The sequence below is a fragment of the Zea mays genome, chromosome 8, assembly GCF_902167145.1.
Source record: "Zea mays cultivar B73 chromosome 8, Zm-B73-REFERENCE-NAM-5.0, whole genome shotgun sequence".
Classification (NCBI taxonomy): Eukaryota; Viridiplantae; Streptophyta; class Magnoliopsida; order Poales; family Poaceae; genus Zea; species Zea mays.
In genome coordinates, this window is record NC_050103.1 from 168,532,804 (window position 1) to 168,553,262 (window position 20,459).

The 20,459-nt window shown below is 44.2% G+C and overlaps 3 protein-coding genes across 5 annotated transcripts; 1 reads left to right on the forward strand and 2 right to left on the reverse strand.

Moving 5' to 3' along the window:
• Positions 1-852: 852 nt before the first annotated feature.
• Positions 853-6,052, forward strand: LOC100283646 (zinc finger CCCH type domain-containing protein ZFN-like 2). Of its 2 annotated transcripts, XR_004851793.1 has the most exons (8): positions 853-1,216; positions 1,719-1,879; positions 2,761-2,823; positions 3,257-3,376; positions 3,461-3,757; positions 4,090-4,386; positions 5,211-5,741; positions 5,859-6,052. XR_004851793.1 is itself a non-coding variant. In NM_001156547.2 (7 exons), the coding sequence occupies exons 1-7, from the start codon at positions 1,078-1,080 to the stop codon at positions 5,415-5,417; spliced, it is 1,284 nt and encodes a 427-aa protein (NP_001150019.2). In that variant the 5' UTR covers positions 958-1,077; the 3' UTR covers positions 5,418-5,538. The 2 variants fall into 2 exon arrangements, 1 of the variants encoding a protein (NP_001150019.2); NM_001156547.2 differs by lacking the exon at positions 5,859-6,052 and having other exon boundaries at positions 958-1,216; positions 5,211-5,538.
• Positions 6,053-7,376: 1,324 nt separating this feature from the next.
• Positions 7,377-9,350, reverse strand: LOC100278154 (uncharacterized). 2 transcript variants are annotated; one of them, NM_001290439.2, is made up of 2 exons: positions 8,015-8,431; positions 7,377-7,882 (listed from the first exon to the last, which is right to left on the reverse strand). In NM_001290439.2, exons 1-2 carry the CDS (start codon positions 8,421-8,423, stop codon positions 7,851-7,853), a joined length of 441 nt encoding a protein of 146 aa, NP_001277368.1. In that variant the 5' UTR covers positions 8,424-8,431; the 3' UTR covers positions 7,377-7,850. The 2 variants fall into 2 exon arrangements, with proteins under 2 accessions (NP_001277368.1, XP_008654751.1); XM_008656529.4 differs by having other exon boundaries at positions 7,567-7,882; positions 7,994-9,350.
• A 7,699-nt stretch (positions 9,351-17,049) lies between these two features.
• LOC100283778 (uncharacterized) lies at positions 17,050-19,305 on the reverse strand. The gene is made up of 5 exons (NM_001156677.2): positions 19,147-19,305; positions 18,170-18,310; positions 18,025-18,093; positions 17,789-17,895; positions 17,050-17,642 (listed from the first exon to the last, which is right to left on the reverse strand). The coding sequence occupies exons 2-5, from the start codon at positions 18,294-18,296 to the stop codon at positions 17,475-17,477; spliced, it is 471 nt and encodes a 156-aa protein (NP_001150149.1). The 5' UTR covers positions 18,297-18,310; positions 19,147-19,305; the 3' UTR covers positions 17,050-17,474.
• Between the last annotated feature and the right edge of the window lie 1,154 nt (positions 19,306-20,459).

Below are 20,459 nucleotides of genomic sequence, written 5' to 3' on the forward strand. Positions count from 1 at the left end.
GAACGACTGGCTGAGGTCACTCCGGTCGCACGCATCGCATCGCATCGCATCGCATCTCATGCTCTCCGCTCCTCTCCTCACAATTCACACCCGAAAAAAAATATACATAGTTACATACAAAGACGAACGAGCGCATCAGGAGGAGGGAGTGGAAAAAAGGGGGGGAAAGACGGAAGCGAGCAGACCCGCACCGCGGGACGCGTACAAAAAGCGTGGCGTGGAATTGTTATGCGCACCTGCCACTTTAACCTAAAATAGAGCAACATGCTCTCAACAAAATTAATTAATACATATAGTTATTGATAAACCGATAATGCTACACCATTTTTTTTCATTGTATATGTGTATGAAAGCACAACTGAATCCATCTTAATGGCGATAGTTGCATTTCTTTTATCTGACCTATGTGTTGCACTACATCTGTTTTAAATTATCAAACCAGCTTTCCAAAAGCGTGTTAAGTCAAACTACTTGAAATCTATTGGAATTTATACAAAGAAGTATCAACATTTATCATTCAATCAGTATAACTAAATATACGTAAAATGCATATTTATATATTCGGTGTGACAGAATAAGTACCAATTCTAGAAAAATGATTTGTTTTATATCAAGAGTATTTTTTTTTCTATCTCACTAAGCGAACACCTTGTTAATAGCCACACTTTACTTTGTCTTGTCTAGTCTTGGTGTCTCCTAGCTATGATATGTTGCCTTCGTTCATTCGTTGTGTACTATGTACACCTCACCAACATCTCTAACCGTGCTCGAGATTTTTAAAATCGACCCGACGACTTCAGCGATTGTCCGTACAGAGAGCTCTAGAAGAGCAGGCGCATCGCAACGCAACGCGCGAGTGAGTGCACGTAGCAAACCGCCTCGTCGAAAGGAGGAGAGAGAAACAAGTATATACGAGGGGCAGGGCCCCCCCTCCTCTCCCTTCGTCCATTCCGATCACTCGCTGCTCCCCTCTCTCGCCGGAGCGAGCCCCGGGCCGGATGGCGGCGGCAGCAGCAGCTCCTCCCGCCTCCGCGATCGCGTGATGGACGCCGACGCCGACGCCGCCGCGATCCGCCGATGGACGACGCCGGAAGGGCACCACCACCCGCGCCAGCGGCGGTGACCGTCTCCGCCACCGCCGCACCCGCGCCTACCCCGCCCTCCGCCACGGCCGCCGCCGACAAGTCCTCCCTCGACCCCGACGCGCTTTATGAAGGTTGGAGCTTCCGCTGCTCTCTCCGTTCGCGCTCCGGCGCGTGTCGCGGTTGGGGGAATTGGGGTTTCGGTGCTCAATTCCCCGTGTAGGTTAAAGCCCAGGTGCTCTGTTTTTACGTGTTTTTTTTTTCTTTCGTGGAATCACTGGCTGCGCCTGGAGTACTCTGTTTATGAATATGAACCATGGGCTGCTAATCCGTATCATGGTGTGCTGATCTTCGCGTCGGCGTGAAATTGGGCGTTTTTTTTTATGTGCCACTGGATTGGGTTACATCGTGAGACGCTTATTAGTTTAGAAGGTTTACACCTTTCTACCATCTAGATTCAACGGATGCTTCGTTAGGATTTTGTTAAAACCACTGCCAAGTGTTGATGATTTTGTTATTTGTTGCACGAATACCCTTGGTGTAAAATGTGGATAGTTTCATCTCTCAAAGAGGAGAGACCTAAAGGGAAAATTTCGCACTGCACATGTTGATTGTTATAACTTTATAATCAAGCAGAGGGGATGTGGCAACAGATGGCCATGAACAGCGGTGCCACAATGCAACCTGGGTCATATCCTGAGCGACCAGGTGAACCGGACTGCACTTACTACCTCAGGACTGGATTGTGTCGATTTGGCATGAGCTGCAGGTTCAATCATCCTCCGGATAGGAATCTGGTGAATATCCGCATTTCCTTACTCTGATTATGTGTCATTGCTTTGAACCACCAGATGTTTTGCCATTATCCGACATTCTTGTTGTTATGTACATTAGCAGCATTGTTATGGACCATGTGTGGTTGGAAGGAATTTTATCTTTGAACCAAAGACCCTTGGAGTTTTTCCCTTTCTGTTGTGTTTCAGTTGCATCACGGAACAAAATGCACTCCAAGAAGCAATGTCTGAAAAGCAAAGCTGTGGTGATGTGTCTATGTAATCATTCTTGGTATTTAATCCTTTTCTCATGGGAAAACATGCAAAAGATACCGGTTCCAGTAAGCTGATGACAAGGTTTTGTCTAAGGCTATCAGTCTTATGTGTGGTTTGAAGTTTCTGTTAACCTGCTAGTATGTGGTCTGTTGCAGATAACACAATTTGTAAAAATAATCCAGAAAAAAATTTGTTTCTAATCCTGCAGTGTGTCGATATGATTATTTCCCCTTGGGCCCATCCTCATATCTGTTCTATTATTGGTAAACTATTTGTGATTTGTCCCATGTGACCTGGTGCTGTCGGTTTGTTTAATCTTTTAATTTTAAATGTTCATATGACCTTTGAAACATAGATTATGAACTACTGTTTGTGGCAATGGCTTATTGTCTGGCCTGCCAGAATAGCCCAATTGCACATTAGCAAAAGTTAATAGAACAGGGGCAGCTGTTTGTCTCATAGTTTGCTTTTTTGTTACTCCTGTGAGCTGTGATATTTGTGTTGTTTAGTGATGCTTTACATTGGTTGGTGCTTCCTTGCAAATTTACGTCTTTATTTAACTAATCATTGTTTTTTACTTCATATACCATTTTTTGTTCTCAAGTTAGGTTGAATCTGTTTAATTTTAGGCTATTGCCTCTGCCAGAATGAAGGGAGAATATCCTGAGAGAGTGGGACAGCCAGAGTGTCAGGTAACTATAATAACTGACGCTTCTGTCCTTTAGAAACATGAGCAATCGAAGTTTTATTTGTGGAAATGTTTTTTTGGTCGGTGCTATATGGTCACTGACTGATTGAGTTTTGTTTCTTGTAGGATGATTTTAAGAAATTGCTTATCTGACCATGCACTTTCAATTATAATTTGAATAATAAAAAGCAGAGACAAGAATGCCAATGCAGTTAACAGATTCTTGTAGTTTGTGCAAGGTTGACCTATTATCTTCAGATTTCTGAAGAATAATCTTGTTTGTTATTGTACTCTTATGTTATATATCTTGCTATTTATGTTAGTCTTGACGTTTCATCAGATCTACATCTTTGATCACATAATCTATTGAGTGCTTGAGCTATATATGTCATGCTGTAAAATACTGAAGCTGAAAATTACTGATTTTTTTCCTATAGTATTATCTGAAGACCGGAACATGCAAGTTTGGTCCTACATGCAAATTTCACCATCCCAGGGAAAAGGCCGGAATTGCAGGGAGGGTGCAGCTAAACACATTAGGATATCCACTTCTCCCGGTTTGTTTTTTCTTGCCAGTTACATGTCCTCTTCTACATATGTCTGTTTGTTTTGCTGAAAAGGAGTCTACTTTACTTTTGTAGAATGAAAAGGAGTGTGCGTATTATTTAAAAACAGGACAATGTAAATATGCAAATACTTGTAAATTCCACCACCCAGAACTTTTCAATGTGGTGCCTTCGTCACGTGGTTCACCTATTTATACTTCTGTACATTCCTCTGCAAGCGCTGGTCCACAGTCATATACTGGAACTATGTCAAGCTGGACTTTTCCACGAGCTTCTTTTATACCAAGCCCTAGGTGGCAAAGTCCTTCAAATTATGCACCAATGGTTGTACCTCATGGCCTTGTCCAAGTGCCGAGCTGGAATTCATATCCTGTAAGTTCATTTGGTATAGTAATGCAATGTAAATTTTACAATTACAAAGCAATCACATTTATCATTTTCCTTCAAAAGTTTATTAAACGATGAGTCTCTAGACTCTTGAGATACCTTAGAGGAACAGTGAGCACATGTCTGTACTGATGAACTTTTTTCATGCTTATTTGATTTTCTGCAAATTGTATATCAGGCAATGTATTTTCTCTAATGTATTTCATAATTTGTGACACTGAAACCTCTTCGTACATCAATTATTGGAGTTAGTATTTAGGGTTGATAGTTGCTAATTTTACTTGTCGAGCCCAATGCTATCTGTTTCATCTTCTCAGGGTCAGCTGCAGTCACCTGGGGCTCAACAAACTTATGGAAGTTCACAACAAGGCGAAGCTAGTGCAGGAAATCAGGGAATGCTATCACCCTATAGATCCAGTTCATTTCCTGTGCCTCAATATGCGTTGCAGAGAGATAATGTATTTCCTGAGAGACCCGATGAACCAGAATGCCAATATTACATGAAGACAGGAGATTGTAAATTTGGTGCAGTGTGCAAGTTCCATCATCCCCGTGTGAGATCACAGCCCCCTCCGGATTGTGTCTTAAGTCCAATGGGTCTTCCAATACGTCCAGTAAGTTGTTAAACCCTTCACTCTTTCTGTTTCATTTTGTTTTAGAATTACACTGTTTCTGTTGTATTGATCCTTTGTTTAGACATTTTATCCATTATATATGAATATGTCAATTGTTGTACTACTTGGTTGTTCTTGTCTAAAAGAAATTTGACTTGGCCTTTGGCGTGGGACAAATGAGGTGATTTTTTTAACCCTAGCCTGAAATTCGCTCCCCAGTTCTTTGGGGTGGGACACATGAGGGGATTTTTTAAACCTCGGCCTGAAATTTGCTTCCACGAGGAGCTACTAAAGCCACCTAACTAGAAGCCCTTTCACAAGTATGTGCTATGCATATGTTGTTTATAAAAAGGTACAGAAAATGAAGGATGTTCCATACATGTTGTTTCTCAGCTAGATGATTGATTTCAGTGGCATGATTTCTGCTAACGATAACTGATTTATTCACCTAGCAATAAATGCACACCACACCAAAGATATTAAGATGCATATCTAAGGTACCACTATTGGAGCATTCTTTACATGTGTTGGTTGAGCTCTGATCTATCATTAAAAACTTTTGACGGCTGAGCCGCAAATCTCACACGACTTACAAGCGTCATTGTTGATGCCTGGACACAGATTAGAGCAATGTTAAAAGTTACAAATTTGCTAGGACATGTATTAGTTTTTTACTTTAGCATACAAGTTGTTGAAGGGACGAGTGTATAGACTGATATCAGCTTACAAATAAAGCCTGTCTCACGAATAGGCACTAGCTAGTCCTTCTGGTACACCTCATTGAATGGTCTGCCATCTTGATTATCCTGTCCAATGGTTTTTAGGGTGAAGAACTTTGCAAATTCTATTCTCGTTATGGCATCTGCAAGTTCGGCGCCAACTGTAAATTTGATCATCCTACAATGGCTGCTCCAATGGGAGTTTATGCATATGGTTTCTCTGGGTCTGCTTCTGTCGCACCCGCTTCAACTAATGCACCTATGACGCGACATCTTCTTGGATCTCCATCAGGTTCTGGATATATGTCTTAGGTGTCTTTTTTTTCAGTTGACCTACTTTGATGTATAAAATCCACGGCATCGCCTCAGGCGCTGTGAATGTTTCTCCTAACTTCCCGCCGGGATGAAGTTCTGTAAATTGAGTTGCTGCTGGAGATGTACAGCCCCCCCCCCCCCCCCCCCCCCCCCCCTCCCCAATTAATCCAGAACTTTGGGAATAACTGTTGGAACCTAATAAACTTCAGATACAGAAACGCTGGTTTTCAGGTGTTTGCACTATTTTGACACTGCTGCACCTATGGTCCCTAACAGTTGAGGTAGGAATTCTTCTGAAGGAGCTGAAACCTGTAGCTGCAGGTGTGCAGTCGAAATTATATTATTGCGTCAATTTATTTGGAACCTGTATTCAGCTGGTGTTGGGGCAGATATTGGCATTCCTCTTATCTGTGAATGCTGGTTTTCTGATTTGAACAGTGTATCCCAGCCTACGGCTTCTGCCAAGACAGTAAACTCAGGACCTGTTTGGGACTGTTCCACTATTCAAAAAATGAATTTGAATCTGGGATTCATTATTAAAGTTTCGCCGACGAATCTGAGATCCTTTTTAGATAGCAGCTTATTCACGTAAGGATATTCTGTCTGAAATAGACTAATTTATTTTTATGATAGACCTCATTTGTCAGTGTGTATTCTTTTATCTATTATATAAAGCATCCGTCACCGTTCCGCTTTATATAAAAATGAATTAAAATTATACACAAGTGGGCTTTTATATTTATACTCATCTAACCAATAAAATATATATTTTGTGTTTTATTAAAATAAAGTCTATTAATGTGATGTATAGAAATCGGCGTAGAACTAATTTTTCAGAAGAAGAAAAAAAGCACAGCTTTCAATGTGGTTTGTTTGTTTCAGCATTTTTCTGATGAACTTTTCTGAAAATTTGGCTATTGAGAAATAGAGAGCGAAGGTGTAGAGATTGAGAGCTACTAAATTTAAAGAGTTATTTATAGCCTTTTGGAGACAGTTTTCTTTTAATAATAGACAAATTTATCTTTACAAAACAATTTGTCTAGTCTCTTGGACTTAGTTGTCCTAAAGAAATATTTCCTTGTTCTTTATAGCACATTTTAAAGGATTTCGTCCTTCCTGTTCCATTTTGTGCGGGGTGACAATAGCCTAGGCTTCACAAATCACAACACACTCATGTGCGCTTACCTCACACCACCGTTCTCGCTCGCCCACCCACCACCATGGCTATGTGGACACCTCAGCCCTGCCCAAACACGCAGGGAAAAAGTACATGTGGCCGTGCCGCAAACAGCCGAGTTGTGGCACATCTCTATAATTGAGGACACGTGTATATCAAACGGTCAACATTTCTGATTGAGGACGCATGTATATCAGACGATCACCTGATGCTTCCGGTTCCGTGGCTCAAGTCGCCCCTACTCTGAATCAGAATCAAGGTGGGTGGTAGCAGAGATGACACCAGCAACCTTACCTGGCAGGCAACAAAGGCGAAGGCCTAACCTGGCGATGGCCTGATGGGAGGTTTTGAACAGGCTCTGATTCTGATTCAGGGACCAAGCGAAAGAGAAGTATTTGTTTCGGCAAGCATTAGGTGATACCAGCGTCCTTGATCCCAATGGTGCTGCACCTCAGCTGTTTGCGGCACGGCCACATGTAATTGTTTCCCACAGGCAGAACCTGTCAATGTTGGGTTTTTCTAGAGATAAAAACGATTTTCATAGACCCTGTTGGATTTATGTAGGAATTGGAGGGATATTCCTGTTCCGAGTGAGGGCTTGTTCGGTTAATCCCGTTATCCATGGATTGGATGGGATTGGGAAATTTTAATAAGAAGTTTGACTTAGTTGGGATTTAAACTCATCCAATCCCACTCAATCCACATGGATTGAGAGCTAACCGAACAAGCCCTGAGATGGTTATTCCAGCAGATCGTGTGTATGGTTATGCAAAATACCTCTTTACATTGTTTATAAAGTTTGAAGTAGGAGATGAGGTGGTTAAATTGATGTGGAGACAGCTTATGTCACCATTACCGGTGCACAGTGACCTATTTGCTGATGGTACAGATTTTCAGGCAAGCTTTAAGAGACCGAAATTTGTAGTAGCAGAGCCAGGTTACAAAAACTTGATGTTGCGTCTTGTACGGTGAGTGAGAAGATCATAACTTTATAACCTTGTCGACTGTCATAGTACTGTTTTCGTTTTCCTTCTCCAAGTCCGAATAGATACAGCACAGATTTCAGATGATGTGAACTCAAAAGGTTACAGTGTTTAGATCATGTGAACTCGTAACTCTCTGTATAAAGTAAAAAAAAAACATAATGAACTCCTGGCAAAGCGATGCGTATATGTTGACAAGCTATTCGTCCGTTCTCTTCCCGAGCTCCAGACTCTGGCCAGACTGTCTGATGATGGCCCAGACACATCAGATCACTTCCGGCTCTTCTTCTTCTGCTGTTTAGCTGTCGATCGACACGGTTCCATGGCGACACCAAGAAATCAACCCGTTTGAGTTAGTAAGTGCGAAAGAGACAGAAAGAACAAAAGCATCGCACCACAGAGAGACGCATGACCAGCAAGTGGTGATCGATTACCCAGTCTTCTCTTGGCCTCGGATTTGGCGAAGAACTCCGCCCACTCGTCCGTAAGTACGAACACCGGCTCCTCGTCTTCCTCCTCCTCCTCCTCCGCGTGCAGCAGCCCCGGCTCGGGATCCAAATCCTCCACGTCCTCCCTTACGGCGGCGCGGGGCGGCTCTGGCTGCCCAGGCGCCGCGCTTGGGTTCGGGTAGGTGTTGGGGAAGAGTACGGGAGCCGGGTGCCGCTGCTGGTTGTCGTTGAGGCGGGCCGGCGGCGCAGGAGCGAGCAGGTGGGTGCCGTGGTGGTGATGATGGCAGCAGCGGAGGTGGATGTGGACGTGGTGGTGGTGGCGCGGGTCGAGGTGGAGGTGGACCATGTGGTGGTGGCGGCGGGGAAGGCCCGGCTCTGGGTGCGGCGGATTCATGTTGCTTCAACCCTTGGCGAAGAGCCGAAGAGGTAGGGGCGTAGCAGCGTAGGGGTAGTCGCCGAGTCGGCCTTTTTTTTTTCTTTCAATTTAGTCATTTTAGAGTTTTATTTTCACAAATACATATTTTTCAGTTTCAATTCAGGAAATGCTCTTAGGTTGGCACCATCATTATTGACGTCAAGCTACGTGTCGTCGCCAATTATTTTGGCAACTAGATGTAATCATTGAGGCTAACATGGAGCTGATGTGGCAGCAAGTAGGCGCCATCACTCTTGACGTCGAGGTAGTCGTCATGGATCTTAGCGTCGACCTACGGGGCTATAAATACCCCACTTCAATCGTCAGTTCTTTCTACTCATTTCTCTTTTTCCAAACGATAAACATCAACCTAAATCAACAACTTGGAACCATTGTTCCTCTATGACAAGGTAATTTTCCTCCTATTTTTTCCTCTTTTGTTATGTCTGGTTAATAGGGGTAGAGACTGAGAAGACGACGGGGTAACTAGTATATAGGGGTCGGCGCCAAGATCTATGGCGTCGACCCCACGACCACGTCAACATGGGCCCTTATGTAGGCACCAAGATCAATGGCGTCTAGGTTGGCACCAAGATCCATGGCGTCGACCTAAGGCCACGCCACGTCAGATCAACGCCTCGCCAATTTCTTTGGCGACGACACGTGTTGGGTCGGTGCCAATAGTGACCGTGTCGACCTAAGGGTCCATTTTCTAAATTGAAACCGTAAAAGACATATTTGTGAAAATAAAAGCTGAAAAGGTCCAAATTACAAAAAAGGCGGTTGGGTCGATGGCTCTGGTGCTACTGGTAGTGGTACAGCCGTACAGGTACAACCGGGTTTGGGAAGGAATATTTTTGCTAGTGGAGAAGGAGATACTCTCAACTCTATTAATAAAGTGTTTGATTTGATTAATAAGATAGGACTATCGTCTTCTCACTTCTAACTTTCTTTCTTTGTTTTGTGGAATGAAATGAGCTGATGCGTCACCACCTTATTCTTCACAGTTAGTTAGTTAATACTAATACTAGGTGTGTGCCTGTGCGTTGCAACGGGAGTACGCTAGGATGATCATCGATACATATCTGATCGGATTTTATATTTTCTTGGAGGTCTGGAGAAAGTTTGCTCGGAAGCCAAACATGTTAAGATCTGAGCATGAGTTACCCTTGTGCCCCATCAGCACAATGTTCCGCGCTTGTATGAGTCTTGCTAATTTACATATCTCGTGCATAGTCTCTATAATATACAGAATCTGCGTGACAAACATTATTAATATCACACAACCTATTTTAAAGAGTCAATATAGAATTTTTAATAATAGGCAAATATGTCGACAACCGTACATTAATCTAATCCTTTTTAATGGCCAACAATCGAACAGCCATGTCAAAACATTTTAGAGTCATATCTAGATTTACCCTTAATACGTTTTGCAGGTTTTTGACAGATATTTCTATCTTAAAAGGGTTGAAACTTCGCACCCATGTCATCCTATAATGCAGCATGACAAAAGTCTATATCAAAACTCTACGTAGTTGGTACCTATAAAATAGATAAAATAATAAGCACTTACTCTAATGTCGTATCATCTTGAATTGTCATGATGTAATCATATAGAACATCTATTAAATCGGCTTTGGTCACTGGCATTTCCTTTGTGGAAAGGTCACTCAGTAAAAATTCATTAGTGCACTCATCGATCGATATTTTTATAGGAGTTCTTTTATCCCAATCATGAACAAACCACCTTTCTAAGTCTGCTTGAGTGATGGGGCCATCACCATCTTCCATCAATACTTCGTTGTCTTAAGATACACAAAGTGGTTTCCTCTTCTTAGGATTTGTGGGACTATCTAATATCTGAACATCAGAGGAGCTTCCAGCATCGACTTCTTTGTCATACTTGTATAATGGACACCCCTTTCTCTTGTTTATATCTGAAAATAGTAATGTAGCAGCCAATTTTTTCCTAAAGTGTAACATGTCATCCTGCAAATAAGAAACAATTTATTTAGCAATTATATGTATCATTGAAATAATACAGTAATATGTGTATTATTAAATCTCATGCTTTGAAATTGCTTCTCTCTCTACCTCAGAGAAAACACCTTGAAATTGCTAAGTGGGTACTTTTGGGTTTTGGCAACCAAATCGGTCCCAGCATCTAGATTAGTTCGGCCCATGATAGGAACGGGCCCATAATACAATCTTCGTCGAACGCCCCACGCTTTTTGTGTGCTGATGACCTGAATCAGGGAAGCGACAACACATGCCTTTTCCAGCTGTAGGGCCTCTGTTTTCTCTTCGTTCAGCTTAATTGCCTTCCCGACCAGGACCTGAACAACGCTTTGATACAGTCCGCCCTAGCATCAGACATCCTGGTTCTGGTCGAGCAATACGACACATGTTGAATGCGTCTGGAGTGGAGAGTCGATCAAGCTCGTCGAACAAGTTTGGTGTGAAAAATGTGCGCAAATTGATTCATTGTTGTTCTGGCACACGTCTGTCCAGTTCAGACGTGGATCCTTGTTGCCAAAACATATTCAGATGGCTAGACACACACCTTGCTTGTATCGGACAATCTTGTAAGTTCCATCTGAATAGACAACGCGAATTTTACCCCAAAAAAGAAAAATAAAGAAAAGACGCTAGAAGGACGTGTACTACTCCACTCCTTAACAATCGGTACATGGGAGTAATTGGTAAATGTAATTATTCTTTATGGATTAGGCTTTTATCTAGATACGGCAAAAGAATGTGTTAAGGCCTGCTCTGCTATATATAGTCTGTCATCCAGAAAAACCAGGCACATCGGGTGTCTGTGTAACCCATCTATTTTGCTGCGTTTCAGCCTCCTCCTTGCCTCGTTCGTCGAACAAACAACTGGAGAAAAAAAACCTCCGTCCATCCGTGCGTGTTAGCTGCAGTCTGCAGCTCCCACTTGCCAGCTTGTCTCAAGGTGTTTGCACTCTACAACTGGCCAGACAGGGCTCTTGTCGGATCATACGTCGACAACAGCCTTGTCTGTCCAGAGAAGAGCAGAGCAGAGCAGAGTGAACGAAAATGAAGCATCAGGTTCAGCCAGAGAACGGAGAGCCATCAGAAGAGCGCTCCGTGTCTTACCACACGCTCGAACTGGGGCACCGACAGGTTGTTCTCGAGGTTCCGCAGCACCAGCAAGACCTGCAGGAGTCAGGAGACGGTTTCGGTCCAGCTCAACGATAGGAGAGGAACTGAGGAAGGCTCGTGAAACACGAGACAGACACGAGGAAGGAGGGGTCAGAGGCTCAACAGCGCTGAGCTACTGCTACTCACTGTCTTGGCTGTGATGTCGTCCATCTCCTTCAGCTTCTGTAGGTGGGCTTCCACCGGGACCGGCACGTCCGCGTCGAACATGTCGCCGACGAACCTGTACACCTGCGCAAACGGCACGTCCTCTGCCGAAGGAGGGGGCACCAGCTCACGGTTTATTTTCTGAAGCGGGCGTGCTGTTCCACTTTCACCGGTCGCGTTGGGTTCGCGGAGGAAGGTTTTGGTGGTCGGAAGGTGTTTGTGTACGTACCGGGTGACAACGGGAGCTCGATCTGTTGTTGGTCCTGCACGGCGCCCATCGCTGGCGCTTCACTTGCGCTGTCGGTGCCGCCGCCGCCGCCAGCCCAGTCTATGCTGGTGTCGCTCAAGCTCGGCGCCCCGATGAACCGGCTGCCACCTGAACCAGCACGGACCAGCTCAGTCATTTTCTCCACCAAGGTTTTGGCTGCGGGAATCGAGATCCGTCGCCAGGCAAAATTACCGGCGACGAATAATGGCGGTGCGCTCTGCCTCTGCGCGTCGGCGTTCACCCGTGCCGCTGTTGCTGCCCCTAGAACCAAAGCGCTTGCCGCCCACTCCAAGTGAAGGTACTTGCCGCCGCCGCGTTTGGGCGGCGGGTGTTGCGCGGCGGAGGTTTCGCGGCGGCCGTTGCGGGATTCGCCGGCGCGGTCGTGCGGCGGTTTCGCGACGGCGTTTGGGAGCGCGCGGCGAACGTGGGGCCGTGCGGGGCGTGGGGCCGTTGCGTGCGGGGCGTGCGCGTGCGGGTAGGAGCGGGGGCAGTCTACACTGCCCCCTTAATAGTTAGTAGAGATAAGTAATAGGATCATCTTACTAAATTTAAGGAATGGACTCATGATACATCACCATATTTTAGATGGAGAGATTCCTCAAACTAAATACTCCCTAACCTTCTCCTGTACCTTAAACTAGTGTCTCAAATTAAGATATAAAGTTGTATGTAGGAAAAAACTACTTCAACGATTTCTACGTAAAAAAACTACTCCAACAAAATAGGTCTTAAGTTAGGTTTGAGTATACTACTTGGATCCCAATTTATAATTTGTTTGACTTTTTTACATCAAAATTAACTGGGTCGTCTTATTCATATTCTTTTAAATGAAAAAATTAAAATCATATTTTAAGTATATTATATATTAAACGACATCACATGGGGCAACGGAGGGAGTATATTTTACTCTCAAATTTGGTAACATGGTTGTCCCTCAAAATATTATGGTGGTAAAAAAAGATGACGATGAATCAACATGGTACATTCTATAAATAAAACAAAAATGACTAGTAAGAAGACAATAAATTGACTTATTTTTTAAACCAAGCACTATGTAACTAGATGGTGGTTCGCGTGGGCCATAGACCATCCTAGAACTTTGCGCAAAGTATTGCAGGTATTTAGATAATAAACTACTAACTCCGTTTACAAATATATAATAAGTCTCAACTTTCACCACTTATCTTATTAAAAAAATTAAAATTCCAGATGATTTATACCTACACTTAAAGTTTATTATATACTAAACCAAATAACAGTGAAAATTAGTAAAATTTCTATAAAAAATTTGAACAAGTAAGCGATCAAAGTGGAGACTAAAAAAAGTCAAACATCAAATATTTGTAAACAGAGAGATTATATTTTAGAGTTTATTAGTTATTTTAAAATATTTTTAAAACTTCACAAATGTATCTACCTTATCTCTACTATCTATTAAGTCAAAAGTGTAGATCACGGCACTACCATGACTTCACCCTCCCAGACCCCACCAGCAGATATGCGGCCCGTCGCGGCCTCTATTGGCCATTCATCGGAGGCCCTAGCCCAACACAACTAGCTTCAGTTTGGTACACTTGGTAGCTCGACAGCACGGCAACCATTAGCAACAACGACATAAACGTAGAAGCGACAGTTGAGTTTAAGTGCAGAAACAACCCAGCCCCAGCAGCAAGTCTCCCGAGCAGTGCAATGGATTTTTTTTATTGCCTCTCACTTACAAGTACAGTTGTAGTATCTGTTCATCACTCACACCAAAACGCACACCAACTCTCCCCTATCGTACACAAGCAGACCATGACTCCACTCTCCCCCAGGCCCGCGCACGCTCGCCAACACTCGTGTCGCCTCCCGCACCCTCCGCACGACACGCCCCAGCCAGCCTCTCGCTTCTCGCGTTTACTCTGATTGGCTCTCGCAACGAACTACCTCCGCCCGCAAACCATGACCTCCACGCCAGTCACAAGTCTTCACGCCAGTCGCAAGTCTTCACGCCATCTGCAACCTCCATGCCATGTCAGTTGTCACGTTCCACCCGCCCACTCCACAACATACTCCAGCCCGCTTCTCCACCCGCACCAAAACACACACCAACTCACCTCTATCGTACACAAGTAGACCATGACTCCACACCACAGGCTCGTGCACGCTCGCCAACACATGTGTCGCCTCCCGCACCCTCCGCACGACACGCCCCAGCCAGCCTCCCGCTTCTCGCGTTCGTACCGATTGGCTCTCACAACGAACTTCCTCCGCCAGCAAACCATGACCTCCACGCCAGTCGCCAGTCTTCACGCCATCTGCAACCTTCATGCCATGTCAGTCGTCGCGTCCCACTCGCCCACTCCACAACAACTCCCGCCCGCTTCTCCACCCGCAAGAAGGAGGGCGCTCGCCTAGATAAGGTTGCATCGGCTTCTCCTGTAGCTGCCATTTCCGAATGGCGATTGGTTCCAATAATTGGTGGGAGCTTTCCTCACTAACCTAACCAACCAACAACTCACGATCGAGTATTCGAGTGTCATCCCGCCAGACAGTCATCCACAAGCTCGATGACGCCTAGATGAAGCTGACGCTGAGGCCGGTTCCGCCTCGCCGCCACCCCGCAACGCCGGCATCGGCCTCAGGTCCAAATTTGGACCCGCAATAGTAGGAGCAGCCACCGTCGTTCCCGACCACAAGGCACCATCACTAGCGATAGGGGTGGGCATTTTAAAACCGAAACCCGAACCCGAACCCAAATAGACCGAATTATAGGTCTATTCGGGGTTTCGGGTTCGGGTTCGGTTCCTATATGTGCTATATTTCGGGTTATGAGTTCGGGTTCGGTTCCTAAGCTTTAAAACCCGAATAGACCGAATAACCCGAAATATAAAAAACCTCTTAATATATGATGATATTATTATATGATTTATGAGTTTATTAGCTAAAAATTATGATATCATCTTAACGATAGTATATATATCTCAGTATGCTATTTTTTATAGTCACTTATTTTAATAATAGTACTTCCAATTAATTATAAATTGTATATATTTTAACAAAAGATAATAGTCTCTCTACTATTCGAGTCTATTCGGTGGACCAAATAGACCGAACCGAAATTGTGGGTCTATTCGGGTTCGGTTCCTAAAATTATTTTAGAAATTTCGGTTCTCATTTTTCATAACCCGAAATTTCAAAAAACCGAATAGACCGAACCGAATTATCCTAATAGACCGAATGACCAGCCCTAACTAGCGATGGCGTCGTCGACCGGCGGCGAGTCTCCCCGTGATGTCTAGATGAGGTTAACGCCGAGGTTCCACCTTACCACCCAAGTGATGTTTGTTATTTTGTATATATGTTTCGTACTAATTTTTTACTTCCGTGGCAACGCATGGGCAAGAACCTAGTGATTCTATAAATCGTATATTTGTATATTGGCATGCTACATTTTTATTTAAATCCTGTTTGGCGGAGCTTCGAATCCAATCAACTTCGGCTCCAGTTTCTTCTACCGTTTAGTTCTCTTAAACTGAATTAAGATCTAAGCTATTATTTTGCATTTCCTATCCTATAGGCGTCTGAAAATAAAGATAAAGTAGCAGCAAGAGAGAAGATGTTTAGTAGATTGAGGATAAGCTTTGAACTTAAATTTATAATGGATGGACGTTTGTCGTCTAAAAATAAAACAAAGTTTAGATATATGGTTTGACAACTCTCTTATTTTATTGTTTTACGTCTATAGCTATTTCATGTACTATAAGAAAGAGTAAAAAGACTTTATTTAAAAAAAATTAAATTAAATTGAACAATCTTAGTTTAAAACTTTGTACACTATCTATCTATACTTCTATATCTATATATAATCTATCTATCCATCTATCTATATTATCTATTAAGAATCTAAGGTGTGCAAAAACATGATGCAAAGTGAGCACTTGAACCCACACCCTTTTGCTCCAAACATTTGAGGGTAACAACCAGACCACACATACTTAGGTAGTGTTTGGTTGAGGAGCCAAGTAGAACGGAGCCGTTCCATCCCTGATTCTAGGAACAGAGCCGCTCTGTTCTGTGTTTGGTAATCTGGAACGGAGCGGTTCTGTTTTTTGTTTGGTTGCAGAGTGAACGGAACGGAGCGTGACTGTGAGAGCGGGATTGGAACGGAGCGGCTCCGTCCCATTGATTTTTTGGAGCGGAATGGTTCCGGATCTGAGGAGAATATTCCCTAATTGGAGTCATTTCGTTCTAGTTACTTTGTAACCAAACAACAACAAAACTGGGACAGAACGGTTCCATTCTACTTGGCTCTTCAACCAAACACTACCTTAATATGGGCACGCTCACACTCTAGGCCCGCCCCACACGTCTCGACTGGTTCTCTTGTCCCTCTCTCAGCTACTGTCCTAGACACGCTCACACTCTAGGCCCGCCCGACGCAATCTGACTGGTTCTCCAGCCCATGCACTAGGACACGCTCACACTCTAGACACACCCCACGCTATCTGACTGGTTCTCCCGCCCCTCTACTGCCCTGTGGATCCCAGTGGCCACACAACCAGCTATTGCGTCGGCTCAGCACCCAACCCCATCCACACAGGTACTACACCGCGCAGCTTCGGAAATTTAGGGCTAACCAACAGACCACACTTGTCTTAGTGTTGAGAAATAAATAAAAATTATATTTGAGTACATGTCTTAATAATTATTTATATGATATATAAAAACCGTAATAAAACACAGACAACTGGCTAATTATGAACTAATAGGGTTCCTATCTCACGTATCTGCGAGTCCGTTTAATTTATATGGCTCCTAAAGCTTATGCTTTTTTAAAACAAATATGATTTTTTTTGATAGTTTGATTGTACAAAAACTTAACTGTATATTAATTTTCCAGGTAGGAAAAGTCTAGGAGGAAAAAACGAGCACAGTAATCAATATGAGTGGCACAAGGAAAATTCCGTCATGTTCAGACGCCAAATCCTTTGACCTGGCTTAAACCTGACAATGGTTTGGTTTATGTTAAATTGGCTTTAAGTCCTCTATATGAATGATAAGGTTATTGTAGCCAGCACAACCGCTCTCATTCGAAAAAAATTCAATTGATGAGAACAGACAAGATGAATGTAGACCTCCAATTAAAGTAGCTACACTAAAAACACAAAACCCACCAATAAACAGGGTAGCTAAGCAAATTTTCAAGCAAATACTTCATGTGGTAGTCCTGTATTCACTCAATGGGAATAGATGCGTCTTGCATTTGCACTTCTCGAAGGAACCAAAACCAATACGTAATATTCTGCATCTAGGAGTTCCAACAATTCAGCATAACACGAATAGCAAAACCTGACAATGCTTAACATAAAACGTCATACCAAGTCCTAAAGTTCATTATTTCAAATATCTTGGTTGATAATGCACTTAATAGGATCCTGCCCCCCTCAAGCATCATAGCTTTGGCTGCCACCACCATAGCCACCACCTCCGTAGCCGCCACCACCTCCGTAGCCACCACCTCCATAGCCGCCGCCACCATAGCCGCCACCACCACGGTTCCCAGCAGGTCTCTCATTAGCCATGTTGACACGTACCTGCCGCCCATCAATTTCCTGCAAGTAACATGAATGTGAATACACTGACATCACCAAAGAGTACAGGATTTGTCAAATAAAACTTTATGAAAAACTAGCACAAATCAAAACGAACTCTTTCACATGGTACTGCTTGAAACATATAAGGGAAATGTTCTACCCACCTTGCCATCCATTGCAGAAATAGCTTCCTTGGCAGCATCACTGTCGGAGTAGTTCACAAAGCCAAAGCCTCTTGACCTCCCAGTCTCCCTGTCTGTGATCACCCTCGCTGCAACATGAATATTTGCCATTTTAAAACGGAACGTGAACCACAAGACAACAGCAGAGGAAAATGGATTAATATGATTCAGTGAGCCATTAACACACAACATAGTAGCATTCAAATGTGTATACAAACCTTCAGTAACCTCTCCAAAGCTGCTAAATGCTTCTCTTAGTTTCACGTCATCAACACCCCAGTCAAGACCTAACCAAAGAACACTAATAAGCATAAAACGAAAGGTTGCTGGTATATTGAAGGAAACAAGACAACAAAAACTCACCACCAATAAATAGCTTGGTAGACATGAGCCGTGCAGCATTGAACACTGCAGGAGAAGAGCCACCAGTGATACCGCTCACCAGAGCACTGTGCCTTAGAAGGCCACCAAGCTTGTTGAAGGCCGCCATTGCGAACACTAAACCTGCATGTACAGGAAGATGACAAAAAATCAGTGGAGCATACACGAACTCTTAACAGCAATTAGAACTTTGCACAAGGCACTGTAACAAAGTGTTTTGCAAAAATGTTTCTAATTCATAAACGTGGCAAGGGTCGTATCTAATACACCTACAACTACCTTAACATGTGTCAATGGCAATGAATGAGACAATCAGACCTCCTGACATCAGGGGATGGGAATCTGTGATTTGTTTATTTCGGGGGAGGACCCCAGAAATACATGGGAAATTACGATGTTGTAGTTGGAACATTAAAATTCACAGCAGAAAACAATTCCTCAACAAGGATAAATTGTTATATATGCTAAAACATCACGAATTCACGATCCGCTGCTGCCTTCGCGCAGCACACCAAGACTGGGTTCCGGAGCCGCCACTAGCATAGGACCGGGGGGGGGAGGCTGAACCCTGCTCGCCTAACACGGTGGCGCCGCTGTCGTCTCACGGGTCCGAGTCACGGTCCAATCCCGAGCGGGAGCGCTACTATACGCGGTAATCGCCGTCCTCACGGCGGCGCGAACCACGACCCTTCTCACCACAGCGTCTCCGATCCAGCTTTCCTCGAATCAATGATTCAATTTTACCCCACTGGCCTATGGCCTATATAAAAATCTTCCCCGTAGTACCCGAAGAACAACACTAAGAATCAACCCAAGGAACCGAAGCGCAACATGCCCCATCTAAGTAAGAATCAACCCCCAAAGGAAACGAAGCGCAACACGAGATCCACCGCGACAATTGACTACTTGATACTATAGATCGGAACGAGAGGATCAAAGGCGGCGTAATGAAGCCATACCTGAGGGAGAGCTGCGGTAGGAGCAGGAGAGGCGGCGAACGAGGGGGCGAGCTATTGCGGCGCGGCTTGGGGTTTATGAAAGGAAAAGGACGGGAAGGCGGCTAGGGTTTTGCTGCGCCCCTGCCTCTCGCGGCTTTGGACTTGGGGCTGGGGCGATGTGTCATGTGCCTGCCAGCTTGGCAAAAAATATCTCGCCCGACGCACCACAGGAAAAAAATCGCAAATCGCCAAGTTGCCAAGCTTCTCTTCTCTATCTCTACTGTACTTATTAAAGCACCAGTTTCAACGATTGTCCTACGTCATCTTCTTACAAAAAAAAGTCGCTACATTTTTTCAAAATCAACTCAGCATAAGGCCTTCAATATTGGCCATTAAGCCAACATTGCTATAATAAGTCAATGAAGTGCATGTCTCTACTATACTTAAAGCACAAGTTTCAACGATAGTCATACGTCATTTTTTTACAAAAAAGTAATTACATTTCTTCAAAATCAACTCAGCGTAAAGTATTAAAAAACAGCAGGTGGGGTTTGAACCCACACCCTGATGGAAGAATGGTGGTTGAAGACATTGGACGAAGCTATCTAACCACTAGAACATCATGCTCAAATGTTTACAATATTGAATATAAATTGTACATCTGTATATATGTTTTTTGAAAAAATAAAAAAATCGTGTCGGGCCGGGCCAGCACTCGCACGACGCTCGTGCCGGGTTGGCCCAGGCACTATTAAATAGGCCATGCCTCGGGCCGGCTCGCTAGACACAACACATTTAGTTATCTATACCTCCACACGATAATGATGGTTCTCACTTCAGTTGCCACCACCTCGTCCGTCATTCTACTTCTTTTCCCTCTCGCCTCACGCCTCCACCTCCGCGCCACCCCATTCTCAACACAGGGCGTAGGAATAGGTGCCTCCTCCCCCGTATTCGTCCGACACTAGCCCCGACACCGACTCGCGCAATGGCTATTGCACGTCCACGAGGATGTTTCACATCATGCTCGCACCATCGTTTTCGCCATCGTCGGATGTCCCGTTCGTCTTCTCGTCCTTCGTCCTGTTCTTCATCCCCAACCTGCTGCCCCCGCACATGGTCGCAGCCGCGAGCCGACCGACGCTGGTCGACGTGGGTACGGGGCGAGTCGGTCATGCACCTGGCCTTTCTCCATGCGTGGCGTCGAGGAGGACATGGTGGCGCATGTCACACTTAGGTTACCTTAGCGATGAGGAATACATGTCTGAGATATTGGACAACTAAGGCTCGTAGCATGGCAGCAGTCGACATATGCTACGGAGTTGGTGGTGGTG

What these genes read in the sequence shown, in the direction of transcription:
- LOC100283646 (NM_001156547.2), top strand. Translation starts at nt 1,078, where the DNA reads ATGGACGACGCCGGAAGGGCACCACCACCCGCGCCAGCGGCGGTGACC. An exon ending in CCCCGACGCGCTTTATGAAG is followed by an intron (nt 1,217 to 1,718) that starts GTTGGAGCTTCC and finishes ATAATCAAGCAG; the next exon opens with AGGGGATGTGGCAACAGATG. An exon ending in CGAGCTGGAATTCATATCCT is followed by an intron (nt 3,758 to 4,089) that starts GTAAGTTCATTT and finishes TCATCTTCTCAG; the next exon opens with GGTCAGCTGCAGTCACCTGG.
- LOC100278154 (XM_008656529.4), bottom strand. Translation starts at nt 8,423, where the DNA reads ATGAATCCGCCGCACCCAGAGCCGGGCCTTCCCCGCCGCCACCACCAC. An exon ending in TAATCGATCACCACTTGCTG is followed by an intron (nt 7,883 to 7,993) that starts GTCATGCGTCTC and finishes GTCGATCGACAG; the next exon opens with CTAAACAGCAGAAGAAGAAG.
- LOC100283778 (NM_001156677.2), bottom strand. Translation starts at nt 18,296, where the DNA reads ATGGCGGCCTTCAACAAGCTTGGTGGCCTTCTAAGGCACAGTGCTCTG. An exon ending in TACCAAGCTATTTATTGGTG is followed by an intron (nt 18,094 to 18,169) that starts GTGAGTTTTTGT and finishes TTCTTTGGTTAG; the next exon opens with GTCTTGACTGGGGTGTTGAT. An exon ending in TTTCTGCAATGGATGGCAAG is followed by an intron (nt 17,643 to 17,788) that starts GTGGGTAGAACA and finishes TGTTACTTGCAG; the next exon opens with GAAATTGATGGGCGGCAGGT.